Raw genomic sequence first — 14,665 nt, forward strand, 5'->3', positions numbered from 1 at the left:
CCATAAAGCAGTACTGAGCTAGGAAGCAAGACCCAGACACGTCGGGCTATGGCACCGGTACCTTGAATGTATAAGTCAGGAGCACTGCCATGGCCTTTAGCCTCCTCCACTTTCCAGCCCACTTACTCGCGCTCTGTCCTGGTGAGGAGGAGGTTGGCCGTGCTCTCTGCTGACCCATGCGGCATGGAGGCAGCTGTGGGAGCTGGGGCAGAGTCGGGGCTGGTTGTTCCACTGGGAAGGTGCTGTTTGGAAATCTGCTTCTGTCTCTTGAACTCAGACCTGGGAACGGCTAGAGAGGCAGAGGAAAGCCAACATGAGCAGCAGGAAATGAGCCTGGGAGCTTCAGCTAATGGGAGGGGTGATGTGCAAAGAAGAGGCGGGAAGATGAATGTGCGCATGCGTGTGAGCCCGTGCGCATGCGCACGCGTGTGAGCTGCTGAATGTCCTTCCGGGTCCTGGGGTCGGAGATATAGGCACTTCTTAGAGCCTAATGGAGATGCTAAGAACTCAGATCTTCTGCAAAAGCAGTAAGAGCTCTTGACCAATTACTCTCTTCCCAGTCCCTCTTTTTTGCTGTTTTGTTTGATTTTCTGAGGAAGGCTCTCTAACCGTCCTGGGGCTGCCGATTTGGCTGGACTAGCTGAGCAGAGTGCCCCTGTAATCCACCTATCTTTGCCTCCCCAGCACTGGAATTACAAATAGTAGTCGCTTGCCTTTTTACCTAGGTTCTTGGGAATCGAACTCAGTTCCTTATGCCTGTAAGGTGCTTCACCAGCTGAAAGCGTCTCTCCCGTCTCCCTGTCTGTAATCCCAATCTTTAATCCCTGTGGTGAGCCTCCATGCTACCTCACATCCTGTAGTCAAGGCTGTCTGTCTGATGCTCCATTTGGTTCCCCCAGGCAGCAGCCTACCCAGACTCCCCACTTACCTATCTTAGCCACTGGTGTCTCCTCTAGGTGGCAGCTCTGTGCCCCTCTCCGGAGAGAGCTCAGGCTGGAGTGATGCCGCTGGGTTAGGCTTCTGGGTATGCCAGCCTCAGTGGCTCTTCTGGGAACCACGGGTCCCTTAACCTTGGGATGGGAGGTCCCGTCACCAGGGGCAGAGACAGTGAGGTGTTGAGCTGATGGGCCTGGGGTGCTGGAGGCCAGGGGAGGAGGGACATTGAGGTTAGGCAGAAAGGACTTAAGACATGGTACCCATGCCCCTCGTGTGTTGAGGCTTGAACTCTCAGCCTTAGGGCTGCACATCTCCAGCATCTCAGTACATCTGAGGACCAAGGACAGCCTCATCTGGGGCTTCCTTGTTCTCACATGTGTATCACAGTGCGCCTGTCAGCTGTATAGGAAAGGACAGAAGCTCTGTCCATTCCTGACATTTCCAGACCTTTCCTCATGGGCACACCTGAGTTGCTAAGTGGGCTTCCAGGTGACCAGTGGCTCACCCTGAGGATCATCAGTCACCCTGGTGACCTCACCACGTTCCTTTCCTGCAGAGCTTCCCCACCCTCGGCTTTCTTTTGAGTTCCTTCTGGTCTGTCTCCACCAGCCACCCTGATGCTCTAGTCATCTGTCTTCTCACACCACCCTCCCTAATGGCTCCATCTGCGCACTCTGCACTCCATTCACTCCTGCCCTTGCTTAGTTAAAAAACATCCCCCAATAGTTGCAAATGGGCTGAGAGATATTCAGGAAGTCAGTTTTGTTCTCTGAGGCTCTCTGTCAGCATGACAGGAATGGGACCCATCACTGTGGTTGAAGTGAGGGTGCACAGATGCTGAGATCATTGGCCCCCGTTCTGGGCTACCACAGACATTTACATTCCAAGATGTCCCAGATTCCAAGATGTCTCATACCTGATGTGGGAGATCTGGTGCTCTGGGGTCTGGGTGAAGGGTGACACAATGCTGGTTTCTGAGCCCACGAAGCCACTGTCTGTCTCTGGAGACACCATCCAGGGCTCCTAGAACAGACCACTGCCTTTACATCTGAGACAAGTATTCCTGTGCACTGGGAAGCCCTTCCCAGATCCTGGCCTCATGTTCCTGGGGCTCCAAGACCCCAGTGCTGTCTGACCCCACACCAAGCTAGTATACAACTCTGTCCCAAGCGGACACTGAGCAGGCCTGGCTGCCCTGAGGACTGGGCTCTTGGGAGAGATGCTAAGGCCTGCAAGGTGTAGGAAGAGGAGAAGGAGAAAGCGTTAACCCAGTGCATTTTTTTTCAGGCAGTTCCGTGTGCTGTAGAGATGCCTAGGGTAACCATCACCATGCACATGCCAGCACATGAGTTTAAAGCAGGACTCAGGGAACATGTGAGAGATGAGGGTGCCCCGCCCCTCAGTTTTCTCAAGTCTAATGCAGAGACTGCCAAGTATAAGTTCCTCAGAACTATAGTACTCTGTCGATGTTCACTGTACATGCATGCACACGTGTATTTGCATGTGTGTAGGCATGCATTGTGTGCATAGGTGTGCATGTGTATGCAGGTATAGACATGTTCGTTGTGTGCAGTTTGTGTACGTGTGCACACACATGCATGCACAAAAATACACAGCCTCAGTGGTATTTTGTCTGTGGCTTTTCACCCCTGCAACAATTCGAGAATTACCACTTGCAGGTACAATGGTACGGTTAGAAACCAGGTCCCAGCTCTGATGCACTGACATACGGGCACAAGCCACAGCTCTGGAGGGAGGATGTTAGCAGAGGACAGGTGGCATTGGGCTCGAATGCTGACTGATGGGCAGGCTTTATGGCTGCAGAAACAGGAGCAGTGTCGTGCAAGAAGGGGGCACACATGAAAAGAGCCAGTGAGAGTAAAGACCAGGAACAGAGCTCAGATACCAGGAGAACCTTCTGACCACCCCACAAGCACACTCACCTCAGTGTGGGGCCCACCAGCCCGAAGCAGGGCTTTTCGAGGGAGGAGATCTGAGGGCCTGCTCTCTTCCAGGCTGGTCAGACTGCTCTGATGTGATGGCATGGGTTTGGTGCCCCCTTGAGCCACTCCAGCTGTATCCAGGACTGGCGTGTATCTATTTCTGGCCATGGATGGCTGGAAGTTTGATGACTTCATAGATACCATCTGCTCCTTATCCTCCCTATCAGGGAAGGAAAGAAACAGAGTTTCTGAACCCCCATGTGAGCCAGGTGACCTAGACTTGGGGCTCAGCACCAGTCCAGGGGCAAGCTCTGGCATCAGACACACATCCCTGTAGATGCGTCCTGGCTCTATCACCTAGCTGCATGACCTTGGGTAGCACTTTCCATCTCTGAGCCTCGTACTTCTTCTAACTGAAATGTGGGAAGCCAAAATAACCTCCCGGCACACGGTAGCAGAAATACCCTGAGGGATGTGACTCAGAGTCTAAGGGCTCCCATACCCCCATTCCTACATTAGCTAGTTGCACAGACTCCACTGACTCAGAAGACAATGTTATTATAAATGGAAGGCTGAAATACTGTGTTACAAATAGAAACTAACTTTGAAAATAATGCAAGAAACACTATACAGGTTGGATACTTTTTATCCCCCTGAAATGGGACTTGAACTCAGAGCATGCTGGACAATGGTCCACTCTACTACTGAGCCACCTCCCTAACTCTTTTGCTTGCGCTGCCAATGGCCACCTCCTTGTGGGACACTGGCGTTTGTGACAGAGGCCAGCGACTTACTGGATAGCAGCCCTGTGTCTTTCCTCAGCCTGTGCTGGGTGCTGTCCTGGTGATGCCCTCCTGGCTTCTGTTTTTCCTGGAGCTGCAGTTGAACCATCAACTTTCAAGGTGTCAGGGTGATCCTGCTGCTCTTCCTCCTCCTCCGGGTCTTCCTCGTCTTCAACCCTCAAGGCTTCAGGGAGGGACTTCACACTGAGGTATCTGCAGGAGGATGCCCAAGAGGGTATCACCTGTGCCCATGGGGACAAGCAAGACCCAGAGTGGCCAGCCCAGCAGTGGACAATGTCTTCTTCCTATGCACACTCACCTCTCCAGAAGGCCATGGAAGTCCTGCTCTGCCTGAAGCTTCCTGTCCTTGAGTGGGACCAGGAGACCTCTTGGGCTTCCCTCTGTCCTGATGCCCAGGTTTACCTCCTTGGGCATGGGGAGCATGCAGGAGTTTCCAGGGGAAGTGGTGGTGGTGACAGGCTGGCCAAGGAAGTGGGGGAGAGAGGTTAACCATCACTCTGAGCATCTGCCTCTGCATCTCATGCCGCACACCGAAGAGCAGGAAACAGTGAACTCCTTGGCCTATTTCCTGCCATTCGTTCATGTGTGTGAGACCCTGTGAAGACTGTAGGGTCTTCATGGCTGACTGCTGGGAGCTGAGCTCTTGGTGCCTGCCAGGCATATTACAGATAAAACTTCTCCTCGGTGTCCCAAAACACACTTCATGCAGAAATTGAAGCTGGTGTGGTATGCTAAAGCCATACCAGAGCCAGGGCCGTCTGCCTGCCAGAGGCACCTGTGCTCACCTTCCCCTGTGGCCTGGACATTCAGGCTTCCTGTCAGCACAGGGAATGCCATCTGCCAGGGTTGTTCTGCCTACTGGGCAAGGCTAAGGGTAAGTCCCCAACCCTCAGGGCCAGCCTTCTCACCCACTCTCCTAATGCACTAGCTCAATCCTGCTCAGCAGCAGCACGCCAGTCCCCAGGAACCAAGAGCAGGAGCTTAGGGACAAGAACTGCCACCACTGCCATCTATGTGACCATAGCTCGTCCACCCAAGGGAGAGAGTGGCTGTCCCTTAACACCATGGTGTGGAGAAAGAGCTCTGTCAAAAGCACGCTCCACACAGAGACTGTGTCTGGTGTCTTAGCTTTGTAAGCACCCACACCCCTTGTACCTCGCTTCAGGCTGGGGCCCAGGGAGCCAACTGGCTGTCTTCTCTCTCACTGTCATCCAAGTCAGATCGAATGAACCCTTGAACCTTGTCTAAGTTCATGTACTCATCTCCCCCTCTACCCTGTCACTTCCCAGCATCATATTGGTTGACCCACAAGTGCCTGCTGCCACCCTCTACTAAAGACCCAGGGAGGGGCTAATTGTGACATGAACCACAAGCTCCTGCATCACAAGACCCATGCTGGAGCCTCCAGCAACGTGGCAGACCATAAAACTCACTCACTTTCCACTGAATGATGTGTCCCAGGCATTGAACAGTTCCTACTTACTCTCCCATCTCATTTAAACGCCACTTCTTCAGAGACAGTTTATGTCCCTGCCCTAGTCAGTTACAGTGCCCTCCCTTCACTTCCACAGAGTCTGTATTTCTCTTTCAACATGCTATCAAAATAATAATAACTCTACAACTAGTTCCTGTATTCAGAAAACTCCGTAAGAGCAGAGGTCACCTTCTCCACCTTCCGTCCCCACTGCAGCCCCACTGTGTGTCACGGGGCCTAGAATATGGCACACACTCCCTAAATGTATAGTGAAGAAATGTAACATGCAGTGAATAAGAAGCAGGTGGGGACTGCACCAGTGAGATGGGGCAGAGCAGTACCTCCTGGTAGGTTTGCACATCTGGCGGGGGCACTGGTCCTGAAGGCATGGGTAGGTGAGCTGGCTGGGGCTGGAAGGGTATGGTTGGGGTGCTGTCCTGCAGGTCTGTCCCGCATGGCTCTGGCTCTGCTCGGGTCTGGTCTATATGGTCCTGCAGCTCTTCCAGGCGCTGTCCCAGCTGGTATATCTCTGCTTCTAGCTCCCTTAAAGGAAGAAATATCAGCATGGTGAAAGTGTCAAATTGGAGACCTTAGGGGTGTCCTCTCAGTGTCCACATAAGCCATTCATAGGTGGCCACCAAGAACTTCGATAGCAAGATGATTAAGGTCCAATGGGAGCCACGAGGCCTCAGCTCAGTGCCCTCTGCCATCCCGATGCTGTGTGACTCTAAGTGGGCTCCAGTTTCCTCTGGTGACAGGCTCTACATACAGTTCTGATCTGCAAAATGTATCTCAAGGGACTGGATTCTCAGCCCTAGACTTGTTGCTCACTAGGACAGGGGTTCCTATGTCCCTGTGACACAATGAAAGGTGTGAAATGTCTCCTTCCTGGAGATGGACAGAACCAGGGGCCTGGCCTGGCCGTCCTACCCTCCTGGGCCTGTCTGTCCAGCACGTACCTGCAGAGGTTGAGAGTCCTGGGACTCCCCTGGGAGGCATCAAGCTGAGGGTCCAGGTGCTCTTCTCCGCAGGCCTGCACGTACTCTGCCTCTAGGGCCATGTGGGCTGCCCTCAGTTGCTCCAAGCTCTGAAACACAAGGGCCAAGAGCTTTGAGTGCCTTGCTTTAAAGGCTTCATGCTCATACAATGGACAAGTGGCTCCTGGGTAGGGGGCTGTGGGGCTCACGTGAAGCTTGAGAAACAGAGGCTGTGGCTGAGCACCTCTGGAGGCTTCTCTCCAGATGGAGCTGTCTGCCATCCAACACTTAAAGCCTAGGAACCAGCCCAGACATCACTGCTCTTCTTGGGTAGACCTCAGGACCTCATGGCTCCTGGTCAGAAGCAGCAGCAAATGTCCCATACCACTGTGTCCCCATAGGGATCTTCACTCCTGATGTGAAACCCATGCCATTCAGAAAGTAAAATCACCCTTTCCCCCAGTCCTTACGGATGGTGAGGACAGATCGTATTAGCACCTCACACTATGGGCTGACATGGTGTCTGTTAGATAAAGCGTTCTGCATTCATTTCTGCTCCAGCAGAATTGCAGTGAGAGAGATAATTTGCCATCATAGCACACACACAAAAAAAATTTAAGTTGTTGAAACTCACACAGTAAGTGAGCAAGTTGTACAGGCAAGACTTGTGTCTCAGGCCACTGTGCCCAGAGCTCCTGGTCCCAAACTCTGCTAGGCCCTCACAGCCAATGTAAATATATCTAATCAATGTATGGCTGTAGGCCTCTGTCCTACTAGTTCCTTCCTATAGGAGCCTAGGAATCTATTGAATCTTGAAAGTAGTTTCCAGCCATGTCTGATATCCCAGAAGCCCCCAGGGTCCCTAGATATGGAGGAGTGAGGATGGAGAGGAAGAAAATGTCATTTGTAGAATGAAGATGGCTGCACAGGACTTATGCTAAGTGAAGACAAACAAGGACTAAAGTCACATGATCCCAGTAACTTGTGAAAGTTAAAAATGCTGGCATAGAAGAGGAGGCAGAGGCTAGGAGGGACTGGGAAAGTCAAGGTGGAGGCTGGGCAGTACCACAGCAGTCATGTAGGAGGAATAAACCCAGATGTGCTGTGCTAATATCATATGCTTTGGGGCTAGAGAGTGTGGTGGTACAAGCCTGTCATCTGTGTGAGAGTTTGAGGCAGGAGGATGACAAGCTCAAAGCCAGCCTGAGAAATCCAGTGAGATCCTGTCTCAAAAAATGCAAAGTTGGGGGCACTGACAGGGCTCAGTGGGTAAAGCACTTATCACTCAGGCCTGGTGACCCGAATTCAATTCCTGGGAACCTGTGGAGAGGTGAGAAGAGGAATCTGACTCACAAAGCTGTCCCCTGACCTCTGCCCCCACACTGTCACACACACACACACACACACACACACACACACACACACAGAACACACACACAGAACACACATGCACACCATGTGCACGCACATGCGCATACATAACACACACAATACACGCATGTGCGCGCGCACACACACACGCACACACGCTAATAATAAAAAATTTAAAGATGCAAAGTAAAGAGAGGGCTGAGGACACAGCTCAGTGGTGGAATGTTTGCCTAACCCACAGGCACGAAACCCTAGTTCAGAGCCCAGTACTGTAAAGAGAGCAAAAGGAACTAGAAAAGAGGAATTCAAAAGACTTGTGACATAAAGAAGTGACCAAGAGTTAAGGAGATGAAACTAATTGTTGCATATGTGAATGAAATCGTTAAACCGTTTTGCATAAATAAGATTGCTGTGTGTATTCACATTTTAAAGGGAATTTTGAGACAGGGTCTTATATAGCCCAGGCTGGCCTAAAACTCCTTTTGGAGCTGAGGATTAACTCCTGACCTTCTGGCCTCCATGTCCCAAGTGCCGGGATTACAGACCTGTACCACCAACACGCCCAATTCCATACAATGCCGGGCTTAAACTCAGGACTTCACACCTGCAAGGCAAGCACTCTACCAACCGAGGTAATGCCCAGTCCCAAAGGAAGGATTTAACTTTCCAGGGTGACCCCAATCCCCCTCGTGATATGCTACAGTGCCTGTCACACATGCTGTGACTGGACATTGCTGCAGTGCCTGTTGGAACCTGGGGAACAAGCACTCCGTGACACTTTTTGGGGTCCTGAAGCTGCTCCCCTAGGCTAGATTTCTGCTTCTCTTTTTCCCTGCCCCACAAGGGTCCTTTCCCCCATTGGCTTCCAGGTCTCTGTCCAATGAGAGGGACCCAGAAGAGATTCTGGAGTGGGGACAGGTCCTCCTCCTGGGTCTCTCCCATTTCTGTAAGGACCCTGATCTCACCCAAGCTGTGCAACCAGTCTTCCCCTGGACAAGCTCCCAGGTTTGGGGGTCCCACATGCACCTTCCTCAGGCCCTGATCGGAAGCAGGAAAGATTGGACATATCTGACTATAACTACCTAAAACCTGAACCCAAAGAAAACAAGTATATATGGTGCAACGGTTTGACGGGAAAATGATCCCCTCTCCTATTTATCCCTGGTTTCAAATTTTAGGAAGTAGGTAAGAAAGCAAAGGCCCCTTTCTGGAGCCTGGGGGTACAGTGGCCGGGGTCACAACTGGGGAGGCAGCAGCTCCAGCTCAGGGCTCTGCTGCCCATGGCTGTGTGGTTTCTCTCTGGGCTTCTGCTTCATCAGTTAGGCTGGCGAGATGACTGTAGCTCCCTGGTGGGTGTTTATGAGGAGGAGGTAAACTGTGATAACATATCCAGACTGCCTGGTAAGTCATCACGGCTCGGCAAGGGCTGGCTGCCATGACACTGGAAGCATCTGTCTGGGGCACTAAGTCGGAGTTAGTCTCAGCCTCTGTGAGAGACACTGCTCTGGTTCACGGCCACCTGCCTTTAGCAAAAGGGGGCTCAGAGACTCAACTCTGGGGACAGGCTATCCGATTACTGCTGGTGCAGCGTCCACATTGGGTAGCAGTACCTTGATTTGGTCCTGGGGTGGGAGGTGTCCGGCCAGTACCAGTTCCTCGAAGGATTCCACCTAGACAGTAGGAGGGAAAGAAGCATGCTTTATGAATCCAGACCCCTTGGCAACCCTCACACACTCAGCCACACTGCGTTCTGGTGGCAAGGGCTGGGTCTGCCTTCAGAATGCGAGGTATCTTCCCAGCAGGGAGTGAGTGGGTCCTGGAAATAGATTCCACCTCTGGCCTTGGGCAGGACAGCCTTGGGAAAAATCTAGAAGGGGCACTCAGGTGTAGGAAGACCAATGAGGGGCATTTCCTGCAGTCTGACTGGTGGGAGGATCAGCACACATGCTGTCCGAGGAACAGTATGCGTCCACCAATGACTCATGGGATATTCCCACATACAGAGGCCATTTCCAGGGCCAATCAAGGTAAGGGAGCTGCCTGGGATATAGTACAGGGAGTAACCATCAAAACACAGGGACGTTGAGTCTCTTATACAAAATGGGGTTGTGTTTCCACAGAAGCTGCTCAGTCCTCTGAAGGTGGAGAAAGACTTCAGCTGTGGGGACTCCACAGTATCAGTCTGGGGGCGAGGGTGTGGTTCAGTGGGGAGTGTGTAGGTGAGGGTGTGGCTCAGTGCTGAGTGTGTAGGTGACAGTGTGGCTCAGTGGTGAATGTGTACTGAGAAACTACAAGGATCTGGGTTCTAGCCTTGACACCGCAGACAAAAAAAGGACAAAAATATTTAAAATAAAAATCATGGTGCCTGCCTTTAATCCCAGCATCAGGAGATAGAGGCAAGAGGATCTCCATGAGTTCGAGGCCAGCCTGGTCTACAAAGTGAGTTCCAGGACAGCCAGGGTTACATAATGAGACCCTGTCTAGAAAACAATAACAACAACACATCACAATGCATATTCATTGAGGGGACTAGGGTAAAGTGAAATAGGAAAACTTATGTAACTGCATGATAGCATGTCACTAAAAATATGTGGAGTAGAAATGTAATGTGGGGGGTTGGGGATTTAGCTCAGTGGTAGAGCGCTTGCCTAGGAAGCGCAAGGCCCTGGGTTCGGTCCCCAGCTCCAGAAAAAAAAAAAAAAAAAAGAAATGTAATGTGAGCTACATATCCTATACACTTAAACAATTGGGGAAATTAAAATGTAAAAATAGGGAAATTAATTTTAATAACATATTTTTATTTTGAATCGCATTTATTGAATGCATGGATGTGTGGACAGATGCACTTGTGTAATCGGTTAAAAAAAAATGACCAGTGAGTCCAGTGAGAGTTTTGTTTTGTTTTAAAGCATGGTCTCATTCAGAACCCTAAGCTGGCCTTGAATTCAGTGATCGGCCTGCCCAGCCTCTCACGTGCTGGGGTTCCAGGCATGAGCTGCCAACCTGTGGGATTGTTGCAAGTCTCATTTTGACATGTCCTTGTGCTCCTGTGTGCTCCCATGTGCTCTGTACTCCTAGCACATCTTCACTCAAACCTATCCAATGTCAAGAAGCAAACAGCCCAGTAAGGGCCAGTGGTTCCCAGGTGGGGCAGCCTCAGCCATGCCCTCCATCTGCTCAGTGTGCACTGACTGCCCTCCCAGGTTCGGGACCAAGAAAGGTGGTGATGGAATGACACACTGCAGGACCACAGAGGGGCCAGAAAACACCAGGGAAACTCCAAAAAAATCAGATGCGAAGTGGGGACACGGCTGATTCTACTTATACAACATGTTCCACAAACTGCAAAGACAAAGGCAGGTGAGTGATTGTTGGGCGCGAAGGGTGGGATGGTCAAAGGTTGCTTCCGGGATGTGTCATTCCGGTGATGGAAATATTCTAACCTGAGCCATGATGGCTGCAGGACCGAGACACAGGAAAAGATGTGACTGCTCATGAAGTTGTGATATGTTAATTAGATCTCAGCAAAGCTGTTACCCTACCTCCAGGCCCCCAAAAAGAAAAAAAAAAAAAAAAGAATGTTGGTAGTGGTGAAAGAAATTGGTTTTTTGGACAAGGTAACGTAACAACTGTGTCTATATTTTTGTGATGGCTAGACGGAAGCTCAAAGCCCAAAGTGTAATTCTGGTTGAGGGCTGGGGCCCAACAGAACATTTTGTTTGCTGGCTTTGAGCTAGTTTAATTTACTTCTCTCTGTGTGGACTTTCCCTCTGCCTCAGCTCCCCCACTTCCGTTTTCAGAATGTGGTTAAGGCGTTGTGTCTTCTTAAGTCTCTTTAGACACCTTTGGGACAGAGCCAAGTGTGAAGTTAGACAAAAACCTGCAGACAACTCTGAGCTGAGTGCTGGCTGTAAAACTCAAGAGGCAATAGGATTGGCTTCGGTAATGAATGAAGTCATAAAGAGGAAAATGTCTGGTGGAGGGCAGAGAGAGGTGAGGGTCTGTCTCCCCGTGGACAATCATAGGACACCTCCAAGACGAATGGGGAAACTGCGACAACAGACGGATTGCCACTTAATAGGCAGGTTCAACTTTTCCTGGGTGACAAGAAGGCTGGATCCCATGGTGTCTGAGGGCAAGGGGTAGGAATGGTCAAGTTCTCCTGAAAGGCCGTCAGCCCACATGGAGGTAGAACAGAGACATCTGGGGCTGGTGTAAGCATCTCATACACAGAGGCCCCATGCTTTTGGGATGAGGTGTCTTGTGGGACAAAGCTGGGGTTTACTCACCTTGGCCAGGAGCCGGCTGGCCTGAGAGGTCAGTGCCTGGATCTGTCCTGTGGAGGGCTGGTCTACAGCAATGCCCTGGCTCTGATGAGGCCGCCCTGGAGTGGCCATGCTGGGGGACGAGGAGGGACTCAGGTCTGTTCGTGGGAACGGCCACCCTGGAATACACAGCCGCTGAACCCTGGGGCTGAGGACTGTGCCTCAGTCCACCGAGGTTGAAGCCCTGAGGCAACTCAGACCATATCCCTTCTGGCTAACCTTCACCATTAGCCCAGGAAGAGGGCTGGCCTCTATGCTGCTCCATGACCAGAGAAAATGAGGTATGGATCTACCCTAGATCCAAGCTGTGAGGGGATGGTGTCAGGCCTTGGGGATGAATCTCAGTTGTAAATATGGACTCTAACTCATGGAAAAGCAGTTTCAAATCCTTGCCCTTGCCTTTGCCCTGGTGTGACCTTTGCCTCTCTGAGCCCTGAGTCTCCCAACCATCATGGGGTTATGAAAGCTGGTGTTATAAAGCTGGTGGTCCTTACCAGCTCTGGGTGAGGACTAACTGGGATCATATGTGTCCATTTTGGGGCCCACAATGGGCTCAAGGAAGACAACGCTCATACCACAGAACCAAGAGGCCAAGTGGCTGAGCCACGGCTCTACCCAGGATGGTTCCCAAGGTGAACCCAATGTCCTCCATGAACAGGAGGATGCTTAAAAGCCCTTGCTCCTTCCCCAACTCACCTGTGGCCTCAGAGGCCTGTGAATCCTGGGCAGGGTCAGGCCACCACTCTGCTGATCTGGGTTGCGGGATAGAGAAAGATAAGACCTTGCTTCCCTGTGGCATTGACCCAGAGCAGAAGCTCTGACTGGGCTGGGGCGGGTCTGAATACAGGTGCACCTGAGGAAGAGGAAGGCGGGGAAGGAGGAGTCAGGTGGGGTCAAGCTCATGGTAAAGGTCACAACGCATCTGTCTTCCAGGCTTCATCCACTCTCCACACAGAAGCCTCACCCTTAGCCTGGGAATCATGAACATCACTTCTTGGTGTGGCCTACACTGTGTGGAGGACTTAAAAGCTGCCTCCTGTTGTCTTTACAGAGGTCCTGGAAGGGAGGCAGGTAGGGATGACTGCTGTTTTTCTTTTTTTTAGTTTGTCTCTCATACAATATATCCTGACAGCAGCCTCCCCTCCCTCCACTCCTCCCAGTCCCCTCCCCCCAGGTCCACTGCTCCTCCATGTCCCTTCAGAAAAGAGCAGGCCTCATATAGATATCAGTGGAACACAGCTTAACAAGTTATAATAATACTGGGCATAAACTCTCACATCAAGGCTGGTGAGGCCACCCAGTAAAAGGCCAAGAGCAGACAAAACTCCCACTATTAGGAACCCCACAAAATCCCCAAGCTAAACAACCACAGTCCTGTGGAGGACCTAGCACAGACCCATGCAGGCTCTGCAATTGCCTCTGTGATCTCCTACGAGCCCTGGAGTCCCAGAAGTGCCACAAGAGATCACCAGCTAAGTACCTGGACTTAGTCCCAAAGCCTATGATTTTACACTGGTAACAATAATGGTTACATTATATGTGTCATACACATATAAGACTCATTAACATTTTAATGAAATGTTTCCAATAATAACTACGTTGATAATAATGAATAGTAAATGGCTATTTGAATGAATGAAGGAGACGCTGTGTGCTCTGACACAAAGATGGTATGGCAAGTGTGTAAGGAGGCAGCTGACTGTCGGGCAGAGCACATTGGAGCTCAGCAGGAGGGCATACAGGGATTCCAAGCAGGAGTGTGAACACAGATGGGGGGCCAGGGCCTGCTTTTGTATCCAGGGGTCCACTGGCTGCAGGCACATCTGTCATTACATGCCATCAACGGCAGCTTTCACACCATAGCGGCCGAGCTAGGCATCCCTGACTGAGGTTGTGGAAGCCACAGCTGAAAATACTCAGTCTGCCTAGCTTGGCTTAGTACGTGTGCTCCAAAGCCTGGGGCCCGTTAGGACACACTCAGGTCTAGAGTGGATGGCACAGCTGACGTCCCCACGCACGAAGTTAGTGCTCAGTGAATGGTAGCTGCCACCTGCATATTCACCATTGGCACTGGTGATAGTCTGAAAGAGGCTGTCCCCCATAGCCTTAGGATTTGAATACTTGGTTCCAGCTGGTGGCTTTTGGGGGCGGGGCTGGGTAGGACTAGGAGACACAGTCTGGCTGAAGGACGTGTGCCACTGGGGTGAGCGCTGAGGCGTCAAGTGCCACACACCAGTCTCAGTTTGCTCTCTGTGCTTCCTGCCGGTAGCTTATGATGTGAGCGCTCAGTCTGCTGTTCAGACACCGTGACTGCCTGCTGTGCTTCTCCACTGAGATAGTGATGGACTCTTGAGCCATAAACCCTCATAGCTGCTTCCTTCTGTAAGTTGGTTCGTCATGGTATCTTACCACAGCAATAGGCGAGTAACTAATATAGTCACCAACATCTCCACCATCACCATGCTTACTATGGTCAGCACATGGACAGTGATACCATCACCACCACCACAGTCAGTCCTCCCCATCATCTCACCATGACCTTAACCTCCATCGTCATCCTGCCACCTTCATCATCCTCCCATCCTTATGGCTGTGTATATGGCTCCTGTGAAGGCGGGCCAGTAAAAACGATACACTCCTATGATGCCTTGCTACCTGTCTCAGAGCTCCACTGGGCTACCCTGAGTGTTCTGCCACCCCATGACCAAGACTAAGCAGCTGAAGATGGGCCTGGCTCAGGGGTTCCACAGCCTCCAAGACAGGAAGCCCCTTTACATAAACTGTTCTTTGGGGCCTGGCTGTTTCAAGTGCAATTTGGTGACACTGCCTCCCCCTC

General features: G+C 51.3%; 1 protein-coding gene across 7 annotated transcripts in view; it reads right to left on the minus strand.

Annotated features, from left to right (window-relative positions):
• Akna (AT-hook transcription factor) overlaps window positions 1–14,665 on the minus strand; it is a 47,009-nt gene that overhangs the window by 9,241 nt on the left and 23,103 nt on the right. For 6 of the 7 annotated variants that reach the window (XM_006238257.5, XM_063287937.1, XM_063287938.1 and 3 more), the window contains 11 exons: window positions 12,526–12,682; window positions 11,794–11,948; window positions 9,115–9,174; window positions 6,116–6,243; window positions 5,498–5,699; window positions 3,981–4,141; window positions 3,674–3,874; window positions 2,880–3,099; window positions 1,853–1,959; window positions 929–1,137; window positions 127–289 (listed from right to left, as the gene is read on the minus strand). In XM_006238257.5, the coding sequence (XP_006238319.1) occupies window positions 127–289; window positions 929–1,137; window positions 1,853–1,959; window positions 2,880–3,099; window positions 3,674–3,874; window positions 3,981–4,141; window positions 5,498–5,699; window positions 6,116–6,243; window positions 9,115–9,174; window positions 11,794–11,948; window positions 12,526–12,682 (1,763 nt within the window). Of the gene's footprint in view, window positions 1–61; window positions 290–928; window positions 1,138–1,852; window positions 1,960–2,879; window positions 3,100–3,673; window positions 3,875–3,980; window positions 4,142–5,497; window positions 5,700–6,115; window positions 6,244–9,114; window positions 9,175–11,793; window positions 11,949–12,525; window positions 12,683–14,665 lie in introns of all 7 variants that reach the window. The other variant, XR_005504479.2, reaches the window with a different exon arrangement.

This window comes from Rattus norvegicus, chromosome 5 (genome assembly GCF_036323735.1).
Source record: "Rattus norvegicus strain BN/NHsdMcwi chromosome 5, GRCr8, whole genome shotgun sequence".
NCBI lineage: Eukaryota > Metazoa > Chordata > Mammalia > Rodentia > Muridae > Rattus > Rattus norvegicus.